General features: G+C 38.0%; 1 protein-coding gene across 2 annotated transcripts in view; it reads left to right on the top strand.

The window, feature by feature from the left end:
* The window catches only part of KPNA1 (karyopherin subunit alpha 1), a 69,215-nt gene that overhangs the window by 37,608 nt on the left and 12,020 nt on the right, over nucleotides 1–19,587 (top strand). For both annotated transcript variants that reach the window (XM_040621323.1, XM_040621322.1), the window contains 8 exons: nucleotides 1,443–1,550; nucleotides 4,583–4,682; nucleotides 7,418–7,512; nucleotides 14,046–14,177; nucleotides 15,482–15,570; nucleotides 15,902–16,001; nucleotides 16,595–16,758; nucleotides 17,529–17,607. In XM_040621323.1, the coding sequence (XP_040477257.1) occupies nucleotides 1,443–1,550; nucleotides 4,583–4,682; nucleotides 7,418–7,512; nucleotides 14,046–14,177; nucleotides 15,482–15,570; nucleotides 15,902–16,001; nucleotides 16,595–16,758; nucleotides 17,529–17,607 (867 nt within the window). The remainder of the gene's footprint in view (nucleotides 1–1,442; nucleotides 1,551–4,582; nucleotides 4,683–7,417; nucleotides 7,513–14,045; nucleotides 14,178–15,481; nucleotides 15,571–15,901; nucleotides 16,002–16,594; nucleotides 16,759–17,528; nucleotides 17,608–19,587) is intronic.

Here is a 19,587-nt window from a genome sequence, read left to right as displayed (position 1 = left end):
ATTTCATTGGGCTGGACCTTTAATACCCTTTAATCTAGAGCTAATCTAGCCTCCCTTCTTAATTGGTATCCTTCTGAGTGTTCTACTAAATAAGTGCCCTGTATATTTTAGGAAGTCTTTTCTATTGTGTGGTTGAAACATGAATATTCCTTGACCCATATAACTTCCAGAATTGTTCTGCGTGTTTGTTGGAGGTGGTTCCTTTCCCAGCTATATTTTCCTTGTACACCTGTGCTTGTAGTACAGAGCTAAATACTCATGGGGAGTTTTCTGGAGAAGTTTAGAGTTCTCTCTGTGTTGATCTCTTCTCTTCATTACTTTGCCTATGGATTCTATTTGCCTTGGCCTCCTCATTTCTAAACTCTTGTCTCCTCAACTGAGGGAGCCTATAGGCCCTGTTTGGGTTTTGCCCTCCCTGTGCTACAGCCTGGAAAGTCTGTCCAGGCAATAGTCTGAGGCAGTCATAGGGCAAGTCTTTTTTCTTTTCTTTTCTGAAGGATCACTACCTGGGCTGCCTGTTATCCATTGGCTGAAACCTATTATTTGATGGATTTTGTGTGCTTTTAGAGTTGTGTAGGATGAAGGGATAAGTTATTGTTACTCCATCAATGCTTGAACGAGTGAACTGCTTTGGACAATTAAAGATATAATGAAGACACCTTATTGGGCTACCTTTGGAAGGAAGTATTCTTTGCCTACACAAATTAATAGATGCTTTAAAGGTAGTGTTCAAGCAGTAGTCACTTGTTATCACTGGTTGCTGGACAGGTTGGAAAGGTTGGGAAGTCTCAGTTCACTATCTTTGAGGGTTAAGAGGGAAGTATTAAGTCATTCTGACATCATTTTTGTCATTTCCCCGAATGCATTGGTAAGACTATACGATCACCAGCTGAACATAGAGGAATGAGGGGAACGGCCAAGCATGTCCTAGCTCCTTTTCAACCTTATCCTTTTCATGTGTCATGCAGTGTCAGGCTTCCCTTAGTAATTTTACCACATCAAGAGTTGGTAACAGCATATAGTTAATTGCATTAGATTATAAGACTGGAGTATTCTGAAATAGTTCCTCATCAGGAAAGGTCAGAGGTGGCACAATCTTCAGAATTTTTTTAATTTTTTTTTTTTTAAAGATTTTATTTATTTATTCGACAGGATAGAGATAGCCAGCGAGAGAGGGAACACAAGCAGGGGGAGTGGGAGAGGAAGAAGCAGGCTCACAGTGGAGGAGCCTGATGTGGGGCTCGATCCCGTAACGCCGGGATCACGCCCTGAACCGAAGGCAGACGCTTAACCACTGTGCCACCCAGGCGCCCCATAGAATTTTTAAAGTGATTTTCAAAAAACTCCATCCTTCCTTATTGCCTTTTAAGTGGTGTTCCTATTGTTTGCATGTTGAACTCCCTTGTATTAGAATACTTGAGTCACAGTCTTTTATTTTTCAGTTATTCAAGCGAAGAAATGTTGCTACAGCAGAGGAAGAAACAGAAGAAGAAGTTATGTCAGATGGAGGCTTCCATGAGGCTCAGATTAATAACATGGAGATGGCACCAGTAAGTAAGATAATGAAAGAAACTCTTTTAAAAGTGTTTTTCTGAGGAAGATAAGAGGTATAGCTCTCTATTTGGGTTTTTAAAAAAGGTGTTAGTAGATGGCTATAGAAAGTACTTGGCATTTCATTTTTAAAAAGAAGCCATATACTTAATCTCATGGTTCATTAAATGTTTATTATAGTTTGAATAACATGCAATTAAACAGAATTAACTAAATTATGAAGACTAATTCAGCTGTTAAAACTTAAAAAGATAATTATAAAATTATTCCTTAAAAGTTAAATAATAAGGGATACTTTAAAGGAAATCCCAGTTTGCTATTCTTTTCAGTTATCAAATGGGGCATGTTTATATGATTTTAAAAATTGGTTCCACATCACAGCTGTTAGAATTTTCTGTTATAACCCATTTTGTAACTTTCTTGAGGTTACATAAGCAGATAAAAATTAATGCTTTATTTGTATGGATTATACCTGTTTATATCTCTAATTTATTGTAGTCAGTTAATCACACACACGCACACGCACACGCACACACGCACAGATGGTTTTTCAAAAAGGGAAATCTTTCTTCCACCCAATTTCTTTCTTCATTGACAACCACTGTTACTAGATTCTTACTCTCTCTGAGAAAATAAGTTTTTTCTCTCCCCCGCCCTGTGCCCCTTTTAAGCAGATTGTGACGTATTATGCACAATATCCTATATATATATTTTTTTTTCTTTCTTACTTCATAGATTGCCAGTTTTTACTGACCAGTTTTCTTTTGGAACTAGGAGAGCAGTTTAAGTCACTTTGGAATCTATATAGACATTGTAGCCAACACAATCATTTTGTGGTGAATTCTTCTAGGTCCTTCAGAAAGCCGAGCGGTCCTTCTTTTTGTTGTTGTTCTTTTAGTGGATGTTAAAATAAATATGAAGTGTTTTGTGGACCATAGCATTAGGGTTTTATGGAGGAAACAACCAATAGGAGATTGAGTGATTGATTGGTTTTCAGGAATTGGCTCATTAATTGTTGGAGCTGGTAAGTCCAAAATCTGTAGGGCAAGTTAGTAGGCTGAAAATTCGGGTAAGCATTGATGTTGTAGTTATAGCGCTGAAATTCCTCAGGAAACCTGTCATTGCTCTTAAGACCTTCAACTGATTGAATGAGGCCCACCCACATTTTGGAGAGTAAAGTACTTTACTTGAGTATACTAATTTAAATGTTAAACACATCTAAAAAATACTTTCATAGCAAGTTTAGACCAGTGTGTGTTCGAACAGTTGGATACCATAACCTAACCCAGTTGATATATAAAATTAACCACCCTAATATACTCCTTGACAACCTGGGATCCCTACAGAACTCCTTAAACCACACTGAGTCTCAAATGAAGAAATAACAAGTCGTATCTCCATGTAACATGATAGTTATCTTTTGTGCAACTAAAAATGCACTGTACTTTTCCCCAGAAGACGTTAAGTCCTTGAGTGATGTTCATTTGTCTCCTTGATTTCTTGTAACTTGAATGCTGTGATATAAAGTCAACAGTACTTTAATACCATGAATGTAAAGTCAATACATCTTCTATTAGGGGATAAGAGAGGGAAGAGAACATGTGTTTGTGTGTGTGTGTGTGTTTGTGTGTGTGTGAGAGAGAGAATGTGTATATCTAAGTGTATCCAAACATTCATAACAGAATCATATAGGTAGCTTTGTTTATTCAAGAATCAGTTTTGTAAGTTTCGGGGCGCCTGGGTGGTGCAGTCGTTAGGCGGCTGCCTTCGGCTCAGGGCGTGATCCCGGCGTTCTGGGATCGAGTCCCACATCGGGCTCCTCCGTTGGAGGAGGAGATTTTGTCATATAAACAAAATCTTTAAAAAAAAAAAAAAAAGAATCAGTTTTGTAAGTTTCAAATTAGTTACTTTTCTGACTGTTAAGAGCAGAATGCTTCACTCTCCCCACTGGGATTCTTAAGTGTTCGGTATTGCTTACCAACCCTCCAGTATTTATAACTCAGTGCAGCTTTCTTCACGATTCATCTTATTGACTCTAACCCTTCATGAAATGATAAGAACTTTATTTTATTGTGACAAGTGACCCTGAAAAGAAGGTTAACTACTAATACTGGAGATGGGTTGTTGTAGAAAATGGAAAAGTTCTAATAAAGCAAGAAAACAGTGGAAAAATGAAAGTTTTAGTAAAGAAAATAGAAATTTTATTTTTTATTTTTTATTTTTTTAAGATTTTATTTATTTATTCGACAGAGACAGAGACAGCCAGCGAGAGAGGGAACACAACCAGGGGGAGTGGGAGAGGAAGAAGCAGGCTCATAGCGGAGGAGCCTGATGTGGGGCTCGATCCCAGAACGCCGGGATCACGCCCTGAGCCGAAGGCAGACACTTAACCGCTGTGCCACCCAGGCGCCCCAGAAAATAGAAATTTTAAATAAATTCAGGAGTTGTTAAATTTGAAAGTGGCTAGAATCTGTGATTTATATAAGACTATCTGTACTCATTCAATAAATATTTGTTGAGCATCTGCTGTATGCCAGCCATCAGTGATAGAATGAGAAGATGGACAGGGTCTTTGGCTTTCAAGAAGCTTATATTATACTGGAAGAATCTGGGAATTAAATACATAACTGAAAAAAAATATCTGATAGTGAAAAAGGATTAAAGTAGAGTGATAGAGATGGAGTGGCTGCTTTAGATTTGGAGGTCGTGAAGAGCCTTCTTTTAGAACTTGAATGACGAGGACCAACCAACCGTGTGAGGAGCAAGAGAGGAAGAGTAATAAACACCTTGTCTTAGTATTTACTACTAAGATTACTTTCTTACTGTCATGAGCTTCTTAATGGTAGAGTATTTGGCTTTATCACATTATTAATCATCTCAGACATTTCTGCGTGTAAAGATTATCCTACCTTTGTGTAACTCTTCCAGATAAATACGATTAACTTAATGTGGCCACAACTTACACTGTCTTTGTTTTCCTTTGAATTAAAGTTAAAATTTTATCATGTTTGCTTTTTGTTTGTGTTTGCAGGGTGGAGTTATTACTTCCGACATGATCGAAATGATATTTTCCAATAGCCCAGAGCAACAGCTTTCAGCAACACAGAAATTCAGAAAATTGCTTTCAAAAGGTGAGTTCTAAATGTGTTAAAGTACAGTTGACCCTTGAATGACAAGGGCTTGAAGATCTTTTTCAATAAATTGAGTACAGTACTGTAAATGTATTTTCTCTTTCTTACGATTTTCTTAATAGCGTTTTCTTTTCTCTAGCTTATTTTATTGTAGGACTACAGTATGCAATACATATAACATACAAAATATGTGGTAATTGCCTGTTTATGTTATTGGTGAGGTTTCCTTCAACAGTAGACTATTAGTAGCTAGGTTTTGGGGGAGTCAAAAGTTAATACAAGGATTTTTGACTGTGCAGGGATTGTTGCCCCAACCTTTGTATTGTTCAAGGGTCAACTGTGCATTTTTTCATTTAGTTAAAAAAAATACTACTTTCCCATAATCTGTTTTTCCCATCACAGATAAATTGCTTTGGAGTGTGTCTATCAACAAAATAAAAGGACACGTATAGATATATATGTAATTATGAGCCATGGCTAACTTCTGAATTTCTTTATTTATATAATCTTATCAGGACCAGAAAGCAGCATTATTTTCATCTCTGAGCTATTTTATAAAAGACCTTTAAAATGATAAGAACAGTGTATTTCATGTTAATTCAAATGGAGAAACTCCACTTTTTTTTTAAGAAAAACGTTTTTGTTTTTTTAAAAAGATTTTATTATTTTTAAGTAATATCTATACCCAACATGGGGCTTGATCTCATAACCCCGAGGTCAAGGTCACATGTTCTACCAACTGAGCCAGCCAGGTACCCCAAGAAAAACTTTCAAAATATCAGTTGAAAGATCAGTGATTGTTGGTTTTAATGTTATCATTTTATCATGAAATTTAAGTTTGGATTTATTGGTGGTCAGGGTAATTATCTTCTTTTTCTTTTTGGTATAATTAGGGTAGACTAGAATATGATACCTTTGCCATTCTGGACAAGTAAAAAGAACTGTGGAACTCTGAACCACATTAAAATGTTGATAGTAAATATTGACGTTAAATTAACAGCAGACCCTCCCCTCCCCCCAGTAGTAAGGTATAGTTTTTTGGAGTCATAAGTGATAAATATATCCCTTGAGGGACCTGGAATAAAAACCTCTATAACATATAGACATAACAAAATTGTGTGTGACATAAAAATTAATATTTTTTGTGTGACAACTGAACGTTCGAAGGCCATTATCATGTACACCTTCCCCATTCCCCTTGTCTCTTTTCAGCATGCTGAGTCTAGTGCCTTTCTCACACCACAGGGCTTTGTAGGACCTTTCACTGCTCTCTACTGCTTTCCTGCCTGGATTCTAGTTTGCCAGCCATCCCTCTTAAAAATGTGATAAGTAGAGGGGCGCCTGGGTGGCTCAGTCGTTAAGCGTCTGCCTTCAGCTCAGGTCATGATCCCAGGGTCCTGGGGATTGAGCCCCTCATCGGACTCCCTGCTCAGCGGGAAGCCTCTTTCTCCCTCTCCCACTCAGCCTGTGTTGCCTCTTGCTGTCTCTCTCTCTGGCAAATAAATAAATAAAAAAATCTTAAAAAAAATGTGATAACTAGAATACAGTACTTCAGATGTCATCTTATTACCCTAAGGTGTGGGGAGAGATTGCTTTCCTTGTCCTGAGACTACACATTCCAGTAACGTACTTCAAGATAGCATCAGTTATTTTGGTAGTCATGGCACAGTAATGGTTCACTGTATTTGCAGCCATCTAAACTCCCTAGAACTTCTCTTCATGCACTGTTTTTAGGTTTTGTCTGGAAAGTCATGTAGATTTTTTTAAATGTCTTTTTAAAATATTCAGTTGCTAAGTCCTGCTTTATTGCTGCTAACTTCAGCTTACAGTTCTTCCTATATGTTATTTCTGTAATCTGGCATTTTAACGACTTCATCTTTATTATGATCATCAGATTTATTTGTTGTGTTTTCTGAATGGTTGACAAAAATGTTAACTAGGCAAAGAACATGTCATCAGAGCTCGCTCCAAATTAACATTAACTCCATCAGTCACCTTTTTTTCAGTAAAGCTGTGGACTTCGCTAAGAAACCGTGGTAGTAAGTACTGTAATCCACCTGCCGTTTTTCTTGCGTCATTACATGAATGTCATCAGGAACTTCGTCAGATTTCTCGCTGAGATTACCATGCTGGTTGTTGAGGACATTTTCTATCTATTTACCAAACAGGTTTCTATCAAATGGTTTCACTTATAAGATACTCTGTTGTCATAAATGAAAAATGAGATGAATTTGGCAAGTCATCCTTAGTGAATTCTTGCTGGCTCCTACGTACCACCACAGCTGTAAAATTAAATCCTGCAAGCACATCCAGAGCCACCTAACCCAGTTTCTGAAAACAGCTTGCTGTTAGACAGACTAAAAACCCGTATACAGAGGCAGGACTAGAAGGAAGTTGACCGAAAGAATAGTATGGCTGTGTTTGGATGTTTTTTCCCCTACTTTCTAAGTTTCCTAAAGTAGTGGCGCTAACTTTAATTTTTGAGAAGTCTGGCCATCGTTTCCACATTAAAGCTTACCTTATTGTGAAACCTTTTGAGCTACCCTAGTCTCAAAGTGACTGAACTCAATTTTACATTTACAGTTTTACATTGTTTTTCTTTTTTAGATTTCCAGCATGAAAGAGATGCTAAAATAGAGGGAGGGATATTATGACGTAAGTTTGAAATAATAAAGTCCTTGCATTGAAATGAAAGGATTATTTTTCTTCTTTCCTTTTATCTTACGGGGAGACAGAACCTAATCCTCCTATTGATGAAGTCATCAGCACGCCAGGAGTAGTGGCCAGGTTTGTGGAGTTCCTCAAACGGAAAGAGAACTGTACACTGCAGGTGCGGACATGTTCATTTCCTGCCTCCTCCTTTACTTCCCTTTGCGAGCTTACATTTTATGTACAGATTTGTTGTTACTTACATTAATTTATACAGGGGGTTCATTTTTGATATGATGTTCCTGACAACCACATTGCAAGCTGCTTCGATAGCTTTGTTAACATCTAGGCCCTTGGTTTTACTCTTTAGAATTCTTGTCATTTTTAGTCATGAAAAAGATTATTTTATGGTGATCGTGGATCATAATTAATAGGGAATTGTGTGTGGTAGAGAAGTCATTATAGATAGAACCTAAGTGTGAGCTATGTAAAATTTGGTTTTGAAGGATTTTTAGATTATATTTGTTGACTTTGCAAGGCTGTGTAACATGGGCTAGATTAGAGACTCACTAACCCCCAAACCTGGTCCTAATTAAATCCTTCCCCTTACCCTCACGAGCTGACAAGGAGATAGCCTTGTTGTGAATGTTGGTGCTTGGTGCTAGGTTGATTTAGTCTATCAGTACTGTATTATATAGGAGTTCCAGGAGGAAATTCTGCAACTTCTGGGTTGTATAGTTTTCATAGTAAAAAGAACCAGCTGTCACTGGACTCATCCTGGCAGTTACCTAGAAGTTTTAAAATACTGTTGTTTTTTTTCTGAATAAAGTTGGATTTTTAGTAAACTGGTAATTTTTCAGTAGCTGTACTTCCTTAGAGTACCCCGTTGAATCAGTTTCTGCGTTATTCTGTAACCAGTACCTGTGATATCTAAATTCTTACTTGTAGGATCTAATCTGAAGGGCTCAGTCCCCTTAGAGAGATTCTCCAACTATGAAAATGGGTTAGGTGTAGAGTAGATCACAAAGTAAATTTACCAATAACAAGTTAACCCTAAAAATAACTTTCACCTTTTTATCCGTTTTTGCCTTATTCTCTAAGGCTGTAGGAAGTGGGGTATTTTTGTAACTAATAATAACCCCTGTCCCCAGGTTCTTTACTGTTCGGAGGATTGTAGATGATTCATAAGACTTGATGCTTTGTCTTGATATTTTCTCTCCTTTCCTCCCACCCTATCTTTCTCCTCCTTTTACTCTCTTTGTTGCGGTGATGAGTTCTTTCCAGAAGAAAAACAAGAAATCCAGAAAAGGTAGAGTACTTCAGTGTCCCATCAGTTTTTCTTCTCCAGTTTGACTTTTACTAATCCCCAAGTTCATTTGACTTAAGATTCTGTTTTGCTAGCTGCCTCTTGGATTGTAATTCTGGTCCCTGTCTAAGGCCAGGATCATCGGACACCTGAAAAATAATCAGGTTCACCTAGAGAGCAAGGAAAGAGACTTTTATCAGGAAAAAAAAAGGAAATCCAGACAGCCAACACTGCAGAGTACCGAGCCTGAGCCCTAAGCAACCTGCCAGGAGAACCAGAGGGACCAAATGAAGAGCCTTACTGCAGTTTATCATTGAAAAGCTTTGTAGGAAGAGGGAGGTAGGGAAATTATCATTTTGTTCATGTGAAAATATGTTTGTATCCTATCTCTGACTCTGAGAGTAGTTGAGAGATGCTGAATTTGCTCCTGGATCTAGCAGTTTCTAATAGGTGGTCACAGAGGTCCAGTTCCTTAATGTGTAAAAGAAGGATGGTATAACCTCTAGGCCTAAAACGAAAAAAGAGAACTGGGCCTTTCCCCATCTCCACATTTTCTGATACTCCCCCAAAGAGTGCGATATGTTCTCTCAGACAGTGCCCTCTTCTGGCTACCACATGTACATTCTACATCATTTTTGATTCTGTAATCCTAGAACTTGGATCTTCTGAAGATGAAAACCTTTGGAAATCTCTGATTTGCTTCTTTCTAAATTCTCAGATTCCACCCTTGTGTAAGTAATTAGGCTGAAAGATTGAGAAATGATTCCTTTGGAAGCGACCACCTCATGATTTTCAACTTAGTTGTCCAAAGACTCTGAGAAGTAAGCAGTCTGTTTATTATCTAAAGGTCATCATCCCCACCTTTTCTTTTGTGTACACCTCAAGTACCACATGGTCCTCTCTCTCCAGTGTGGCTAGTGGCTAACATCAGCCACTCCAGAGGCAGGAGGAGCAGCCATATCGAGGGAGACCTTAGAGCCAGGAAGCGTCGTGCTCACATGATCGGACATGCTCTGGGAAGCTTGGAGGGTACTCCTTCCTCTGTCTTCTTGGAGAGCACTACGATATAAGTTGTCCCTGATGCGCCTACCTGCTTACTAGAAATCTGAATAGTACATTTTTGGAATGGGGCTTTTGCCATTTCTCTTCTAGAAAGAGAGTAACAATATATAATCATAGTAATAGCTCAAGGCCCTGATAAATCCTGTGGACAAACTTAATGCCTTCATTCCATAGGTAAAGAACTGTGAATCCTAGTGAAGGCTCTCTTCACTTACTTTCTGGCTCTCCTTACACCGAATCAGTGAGATACCTCACACCAGGGAGATAAAAATGCCTGCTTTGGGCAGTGCTACCCAGATACTCATTTGCCTTCAAACGAGATGAACAGGGGTGGAATCTAGCATTTTGGCAGCAAATAATGTCACCTAGCTAAGAACATTCTCAAGTTCAGTGACATGTAGGCCTCAGACATATCTGAACCTTTGATATGAGATTGGTCTGCCTTATGGTATATTCCCTGGGCCTACTTTGTTTGGTTTTTGGAGTCCAGGCCCAGCATGTTTGTACTGTCTTTTGCAGTGCTGAGATGTTGCATTCTCTTATAGAAGCTTATTATGAAAATAGCTAGAAATAAGTAAATTGCATCCTAGTTCCATTCATTAGGTACTCCTCTTAAAATCATAAATTTAAATTAAATTGGTTTAGTTTCCCCGTTCTTGCCTCTCTTGTCCCATACAAAAGCTTAATGTAATCAACTGCAGTAAGCCTTCATGTTCCTGTGTCTTTTCCCATCCTCATTGATCCCTCTGCCTTTCTTGAAAGGCTGCTCAGATGACTCAGGCACTGTTCTCTGCAGAGTTTGATATCTGGGTTTATTTTTCTGATGTGAGCCTCTCTTTTCACTTGCTCTCCAGGTGAGCCTGGCATTTGCTAGGAGCCAGAGTGGACCCGGCAAAGTGGCCAGCAACAGAGTCCTGATCCAAATGGAGAAAGGGAACCAGGCGTACCTCAACCTGGAGTGGGAAACTTGATAGGAGGTCAGAAGTACTTCAGCTTTGGATTCTCATTTTCCTTATTTAAGGAACTGAGCACCAGAAGGTAGAGACTGAGAAAGGGAAGAGAGAAAATACCAAATCCGCAGTGTGACCTTCAGATATCAACTGTAGCCTTATTTAGCAAGTCTGGACAGTGAAAATAGTGGAGTTAAAATTTACAAGAGATCACAGCATGACAGGTTGTTTTCCTTGCATGGTACTGTTCTTGGAACATTAAGAATATAGTAGTTTAAAACAAAAAAGAGGAAGTAAGGATTATAGTTATTTTGGCTACCATTTATTACTTCAAGTGATACCATTTCTTAGATTTTATTCATCATGTTACCGGTTTTTTTGAGTCTCATGGTTACCTAAATTACTTTTTCTGGTCATTTTTCTAACCTTATGCAATTGTTTTTGCTGTTAACTCTGGACTTTCACATTTCATAGCTCTCTTGCATGTTAAATTCTAACCTGGGACCCAAAGCCGAAACATTAACAACACAAAGACGGCAATACCCAGTGAAAGAGAGGTTAAAGTACACCCAGTTTTTAAAAACATACATATTAAACACATTTGAAAGTTGTTTCTTGTAGCACTTTATTAACAGCACTTCCTCCCTCCCTCCTGTCTCCTACCTATATACGTACATTTCACACAAATACACAGATGGGCATAGAAAATTGCACAAGTACAGCTTGATGAGTCTTTACAAGGTAAACATCAAAGTAATCACTGTGTGTGTGCTCGTGTGAAAGAGAGAATGCCTTATTCATGCACAAATATGATTTTCGGTGGTTCTCTGGTTATAAGTTATTCATGTGTTTCTGTCCCTGATGCTTTCTGATTTCTGTTCTTACCAGGGGAGGCCTTGAGTCTTGCTTTCAGAGGTTATCATCACTCTGGACTTCTTAGTAATAAACATAGCTCTGGTACATTGTTCTTTTGCTGAGATAGCCTAATTTCCCATTTTCTTCCATCCATGTTTAGTCTCTTTCTTACTTATTCTCTATTTTCCTATTCATTGGCACTCTCTTTTGCTTTTCCATTTCATTCTCTTAAGTAGCATCTGGAATTCCCTCTCATTTCCTGTGAGACCGCTGGTACTAAACCTCATCAGACAAAGAGCAGCTTCAGCTCTGCAAGCAATGAGTATTCTAATTTTTTCTCATTGATAATTCTTTAATAAGCCTTTATCTACACAGGTTACTGTTGTCATTTCATTTGCATCAAAATCTCACCGCAGTCTGTTTTCTCTTTGACAAAGACTGGTATGTATGCCCATCTCACTCCTTCTTCACACACTGCTTTTCCTCACAGTTGTCATTTCTTTGACTTGGTCTTTGCAGTATCTGATGACTCTTTGTTCAGCTTGGAGCCTGACATCTGGTAGGAGGGTTTGCTTTTGTACTCACATCATCTGTCTCTGTTAATCAGTTTTAACTCTACTAGTTTTCCTAGAAAGCAAAAGAAACTGCATTTTAGACAAACTGTTTTCTTTTTAGCATCCCCTAAATAATCTGGCATATCTCTGGCATATTGTTATTTTCAAATTTCTTGCCTAGATAGCAAAACTCCAAGCAATTGAAAGATTTTTGTCAATGTTACAGGTGTGTGTCAGAGAGGAGACTATGGCTGGGCTTCATAAGCATACTCGGTTGGGAGGCTGTAGTAGTTTTTGGAATGACTGCATAACATAAATAATTAGATTGTTGGATCTTTTTCTGATCATTTCCTCATTCATAAACTACCAAAGCCAGACTACTCTGGGATGTTGTGAGGAACATGTGAGTAATGCTTTGAAAATACAAAGTACTTAACAAATGTAAAGTTTCAGTTCGGACAGATAGAAAAGGGTTTGAGCACAGATTTCAGGAGTGATTTAATTATGGAGGTGGTATGTGATGGAATTTTATTTTATGATAGTCAGTGTTTAGAAGTCTCTTGAACTTCTCTTGTAACAAAGTTATCAAAAGGAAAATATTTTCCCTTTAACTGTGGTGCTCCTGGTCTGGGCCTCCTTGTTGCTGTAATATCATTGTCCAGTTAGGCTACCTAACTACTGTACTCATTTGTGTGTGTCACATTCATAGGTTTCTTGGAACGTCTCCTTCTTTAAGCGTCTTCTGCGGTGAATTTGCTGTCCTTCACATGCTTTGGACTATGCTAATCAGATGGTTTTCCCATGTCTTCTGCGTTCTTTCCCCCAAACCCAATGATTGATGATTTAGTTTTCCATATGACAGCTGCCGTTCAGTTGACCCAAAAGCTTTTAGAAGAGTCACAGCTCTTTCAATGACTTTTTATTGATCTCTCATTCAAGGGACATATCACTGAATTTTTTTCTGCACATGTGCTTCATTAAAGGACAAATAGAAGACAGAGCAGAAGACGGAAACAAAACTAAAGTTTACTAAGAACTCTTAAGTACACAGAATTTTAAGAGTTCATTTTTGGATTTCTCCATTTTAGGATCTCTAGAGGGTCGAATTACTGTAAAGATGGGCAGATTAGTAACATGCTGTACTTTTTGTTGGCCATGATTTCCTTCATACCTTCTGTTTACCCCTTTATCAACCTTTAAGAATGCTCTTTTTGAAAAACTCTTACCTCTGTACTTTAGTTTGGAGCCCTCTCATTTGTCAGAAGCTCTTATGCTCTGAAGTTGCCGTTTCTGTTAATTGAATGCCAGTTAACTCCTTTTGGCTCACTTATCATTTAAAATATCTTTTGCCTTTTTCACTGTCCTTGTGTCTTACACTTTTTACACTAACACCCTCCCTGCTTTTCACTGTGTCCATCTTATGGAAATTATTTCCTTTTTTTTTTATTAGATAATATACATGGTTTAAGGCCAAAAGGTACATAAGGTTTTACAATGAGAGGTTTCCCATTCACCCTTACCTCTCCATGTAGGTAACAAGTATTTACAGTTTTTTATGACTCCTGCCAGAGGTATTCTGTACCATAAGTATATTGATGCATATATTCCTTCTTAACCCTTTTCGAAAATACAGTATGATGCTATCTTAATATACACTGTTAGGCTTTTTTTTTTTTTTTTCCCCATTTTTTTCTTGGGAGATCATTTATATCAGCATATGAAGCAGTCCCTCATTCTTTTTATGGTCTTATGTCAGCTTTGGTCTACTTTGGTCTGAAATTTTAGACCAAATTTTAGACTGAATATTCTAGATTGAGGTATTTCTACGGGGAATTCTCCATTTAAAATTGATACAGAATCCATCTAATAGATTATGTGCAAATAATGATTTCAGATTCTTTTCTTCATGTACAGAAAACCTTATTGTTATAGCTAAAAATAAGCTATTAAATGCTAATAAGATATTAAATTATTTTTATCTTTATAGTTTGAATCAGCTTGGGTATTGACAAATATTGCTTCAGGAAATTCTCTTCAGACCCGGATTGTGATTCAGGCAGGAGCTGTGCCTATCTTCATAGAGTTGCTCAGCTCAGAGTTTGAAGATGTCCAGGAGCAGGTAAAAAAATGAAGCAAAGAGAAGCAAGTGAAAGAATACCATTTTTTCCTTTGGTGTTACATTCAGGGCCTCAGTTTCACCACCTGGCCATGACAGTCCATGGTTCATCACAGGGAGTGTTCTAGAAATCGAAACCAAAGTGGAAAATTTCATAGTGAATGTAGGCAGAATCTTTTTTGGAAATATAAAACCATTTTCCCCTTCCAACCCTGAATTTTTTAAAGTCCTATATACATTTTATTTTTATTTTATTATTATTATTTTTAAAGATTTTATTTTTTAAGTAATCTCTACACCTAACGTGGGGCTTGAACTTACAACCCTGAGATCAAGACTTGCATGGTCCACCGACTGAGCCAGCCAGGCGCCTGGAGCCCTTATATACATTTTTTTTTTTTTAAGATTTATTTATTTTAGAGAGAGCACATGAGTGGGCGGCAGGGGGGCTGGAGGGCTGGAGGAAAGGGAGACGGAGAGAGAGAGAGAGAGAGAGAAAATCTCAAGCAGACAGCCTGCTGAGTGTGGAACCTGATGAGGGCTGGATTCTGCAACCCTGAGATCATGACCTGAGCCGAAATCAAGGGTTGGATGCTTAACCGACTGAGCCACCCAGGTGCCCCAGCCCTTTATACTTTCTAGATCGTGTAAGCAGTTACTGAGCTTTTACTTGTAGGGCTCTCTAGTGTGGATTGCAGTAGCTTGTCTTTGCCACTTTTGTGCAGAAAAAGCCCTAGAAAACATGAATTTTTTATTACTGCAAACTTTATCAAATTCATAAATATAAATCACTGCTAAATGAGTATGATTTTCTTCTGCGGCTTAATTGAGATATAATTTACATACAGAAAACTGCATATATTTAAAAAGTACAGTTTGATAGGTTTTGACGTACGTATATACCCGTGAAACCATCATCACATTCAAGATATATTATATCCATCACCCCCAGAAGTTTGATGGCTCTTAAAGTCTTTGTTCACTGTTTTCTTTTGTAAGCAAGCTTAAAATACATTTTTAACCAGCTGTAGATATAAGAACTGGTTCCTCCCTTTGCTTATACCATGAGTGTTCACATGTACACTTTATAATATTATGGATCTTCTTTCCCTAATCCCGCAGCTATTTCATTTCATTCCCTGATAATGAACTTCCATTAGAAGTGTTAATGGTTAGTGCCTGTGTGTATGTTGATTTACTACTATATAATTTTGTAAAGAGTTTTGTGGTATTTTGACATATTTTCTGAAAGAATTATGAGAGAATTACACTACGCAACCTATCATTAATGAGCAATTCTTTCACAGGCAGTCTGGGCTCTTGGCAACATTGCTGGAGATAGTACCATGTGCAGGGACTATGTCTTAGACTGCAATATTCTTCCCCCTCTTTTGCAGTAAGTTTGTTTCTATTATTACTATTTTTTGAGCACTAGAAATATGGAAAGTTTCTCAGAAGGCAGTGCATCTTTAGAAATCACTTTGGATTTTCTGATGTTTTCATTACAGATATTTTCTTACTAACTTGTTCAGATTATTTCTTCAGGTATTCTCTCTTACTTCAGTGCCAAAATTCTGAATTAGTGCTGTTAGAATTAACTCTGTTGTTCTGGAGAAAAGCTGTTTAAAGACATGTGTTTATCAGTAGCGTTAGATTTAGTATTTATCTTATGCTATGAGATAATTAATGTCCACTGTATAGTTTACCATTGTATCATCATGCTTTAGGTTATTTTCAAAGCAAAACCGCCTGACCATGACCCGGAATGCAGTATGGGCTTTGTCTAATCTCTGTAGAGGGAAAAGTCCACCTCCAGAATTCGCAAAGGTAAGGATTATGCTTGTGGGAAATGGGCAGAAAAAAGTACAAATAAAAGAATGTTAAGCAAGGAATATTAATGTGAACAGAAAGAGATGATAATTTTTCATAAAATTTAAAATGGAATTTTATCTGTTTCTAGAGAAATAGGGCTTTTTGTTGTTTTTTTGGTGTTAATTTGGGATAAATTTTCACTGACTGTAAAAAGCTCTGAATTAATCTTAAAACCTAGCATTTTTTATTTATAGCAAAGTATCTGAAACACAAAATTTTTTAGCTTTACCACTTGTGAAAGTTTCTTTACCTCTTTGGTCCAGGAAAAGTGTGTTTCAACAAGGAATTTCACTCTGAGAATTGGTATATACTTCACTCTTTGAAATTATTTTCCTTGGTCTCTGACTACCTCGTCAAAGTAAACTGCAAGGCACTGACAGCATTCCCAAAGATGGAAATGCCACTTGGCCACTTGCTACTCCATTTCCAGAAGTATTAATCACCCCAGAAATTACCACGTGTGTGCCTAGTTGCCTTTTGGAGTTTCTCATCTCACTTCTAGCTTTTATTCTGTTGAATTTCATTATCATGTCATCTTCCCTTTACAGGTTTCCCCCTGTCTGAATGTGCTTTCCTGGTTGTTATTTGTCAGTGACACTGATGTACTGGCTGATGCCTGCTGGGCCCTCTCGTATCTATCAGATGGACCTAATGATAAAATTCAAGCCGTCATAGATGCAGGAGTATGTAGGAGACTTGTGGAGCTGTTGATGTAAGATATCTTAAAGTGTGTCTGTTCTTTTGTCCCTATATTAGTTTATTAGTTTTCTAGATGCTGATAAATATTAATATGTTATACTGACTTACTGTGCTTTGGGCTGCTCTCTTTTGTTAACTTACATTGATGTCAGATCTGTTTGTTTTGAGGCTTATATAGAGAACTGCTCATTCTCTTGCTGTGAGCAGTCCTTCAGCAGGAACATTTGGAAAACTCTGATATGTGTAATTAAGCTAATGATTAATGACCTGAGACCAACCACTGGGGATAGATAACAAAAGTTGTATTGCCACTAAAAAGAGTCAATCCTGAGGCACCTGGGTGGCTCAGTCAGTTAAATGTCCGACTCTTGATTGGGCTCAAGTCATGATCTCAGGGTGGGGAGATGAGCCCTGCGTCGGCCTCTGCACTGGGCATGGAGCCTTCTTAAGATTCTCTCTCCCCCCCCCCCCTGTTAAAAAAATAGGAAAGAGGAAGTGAAAACTGTATTGAAGAATGAGAGGGAAATCTTGTCATTCAGGTGACAAAATACCTGGGAAAGATTATTAAGAAAGATTTGTAGTTTTTATCCAAAGATACTAAAATAAAGGGAGAGAGAGCTCTTCTAGGGAATACTAAACCCATCCTCATAGGGTTCCCTTAAGAAGCAACATAGGTACCTTTGTGCTCTAAAGTCACGTCACATTATTTGGTTTGGATTTCAGCCCTAAAGAAAAGAGACTAAGGATAGAACTGTGGATTAATATTTCTTTTTATGGTTGCAGGCATAATGATTATAAAGTGGTTTCTCCTGCTTTGCGGGCTGTGGGAAACATTGTTACAGGCGATGATATTCAGACGCAGGTATGTATAAGTGGTAACTATTTTTTTTTCCTTCAGAAACAGTACATTGAACCCCATGATTATGTTTCTAGTAGAGTATTTAACTCCATGTTATTAGGGAGAATTGACACTATGTTTCGTTAATGTTTGTTAAAAATGTTGCCTTAGCTACTTTCGTTTCAGTACCTTCACTGGCTCTATCTTGGTTGACCAATTGCTTATAGCAATTTTGGGTTCCCCTATTGTATAACTTACCCTTTGGTTAGGTTTATTTCCCACAACTCCTTCTACTTGAAGTGGTTCTTGTGAGTGTCAGAGCCTCCAGTAGCCTCCTTTCTCTGTCATTTTCATCTCATCTCTAATAGCTTCCTTTTCTTTTGCACATGGTAAGTCTCCAATGTGAGAATTCTTCCTTCCTTGTTCTCAGTGTCACCTCTCCCCACTCCATTCAACTTCTTTATCAAGATATATCATTCACAGTGGTGGATTGTTCTAGCTATTTTTCTTTATCTCTCAAATGTACTGGCATTGTCTTTAACATTGTTTTCCTGGGCTTCTGTGATGTTGAAGTGTTTTGGGTCTTCTGCTTCACTGACCGTTTCTCCTTGGCAAGCTCCTTTTCCTGTTCTTTCTTGTTTGTGGGATTATCCCCTGGAGGGGATAATTACTCATTGATCTTATTTATAACTCAACCATCACCCTCTTGCAACTTGATTGAGAATTAGGTTTTCGCCTTAGCTCTTAACTCAGCCTGACTCGCAGGAAGGCATTTAATGTCTGCACTTTGCTAATCCCTAAAATTTGGATTTGAAGGTATTTTCCAACTCTGATAATTTACTTTAAATTTATGCTGTCCAGAAGGGAACTCATTATTTTCCCTGGTATATCTGGACCTCTGCTTATTTATGTTTACCTACCTTAGTGAATGACACCAACAGTTGACCATGCCCCAAACCTGTACATTAGCTGGATCATTCCCTGTCCACGTCTCTCATGAGTCACTAGATGCCATCTCTACTCATCCCTCCCAGTGCTTAATTCAGACCCGTTCCTGTATCACCAGAAGGATGCTTGTAAAATGCATATTTCATCATGTCATTCTCTTACCTAAAATCTTTTTATGGTCCCCTGTTGTCCTTTGAGGGTGTTTGAGATCCTTTAAAATCTGGCACCTGTTTAATGGAATGCTGTGCAACAGAATGAGGAAGCTTTAAGCACTGATACAGAAATATCTCCAGGTTATATCATTTAAAAAGAAAAACAAGGGGCAGAAAGTGTGTAGAATCTATTACTATTTATATAAAAGGAGGCAGAGAGGAGAGGAGAAGAAAACAAAATATATACTTGATAATATTTGCCTAAAATTTCTGTGGAAGGAAACACAGGAAACTAATAACATTGATTATCCCTATGGAGACCTGAGTTGCTGGTGTACAGGAATGGAAAGGAGGCTTTTGCCTCTGTAGTCCTTTATACTTTCTGAATTTTTAAACTAGATCAGTGTATTTGCTATTCAAAAAAAAGTTTGTCTTTCCCTCCACATGCCATACTCTGTGCTTTTACCATGTTTAGCCCTTGAATTCACTATGACCACACTCAGCCCTAAGTTCTGACATACACTTGCTTCCCTCTGCACCGAACATACACTTGCACCCCCACCCCCGCTCTTAACCACTCCCTCACATGAATCCACACTCTGCCGCTAAGGTCGTCTCATTCTCAGGTCTTCCTGTTAATATTATTTTCTCCGAGAGGCCTTGGTCGCTACCAGCCTCTTAGGTGTGCCGCCTTTTGTTTCGTCCATCATAGCACGTATCACACTGTATCGTACAGTCTGATTACTAGACGGTGAGCTTCTAGAAGAGGAATGGTGTCAATCTTGTTCATTTTTGCCCTTCTGTAGTCTTAATAGTTCCTGGCACAATGTATAAGGAGTGAAAAATTACCGAATGAATGAAGTTCTGTATCTATACATCTAGTTCTGATGTCCCTCAAGTTCTG

This window comes from Ursus maritimus, unplaced genomic scaffold (genome assembly GCF_017311325.1).
Source record: "Ursus maritimus isolate PB19 unplaced genomic scaffold, ASM1731132v1 scaffold_4, whole genome shotgun sequence".
Classification (NCBI taxonomy): Eukaryota; Metazoa; Chordata; class Mammalia; order Carnivora; family Ursidae; genus Ursus; species Ursus maritimus.
This window is presented reverse-complemented; position numbering and strand designations above follow the sequence as displayed.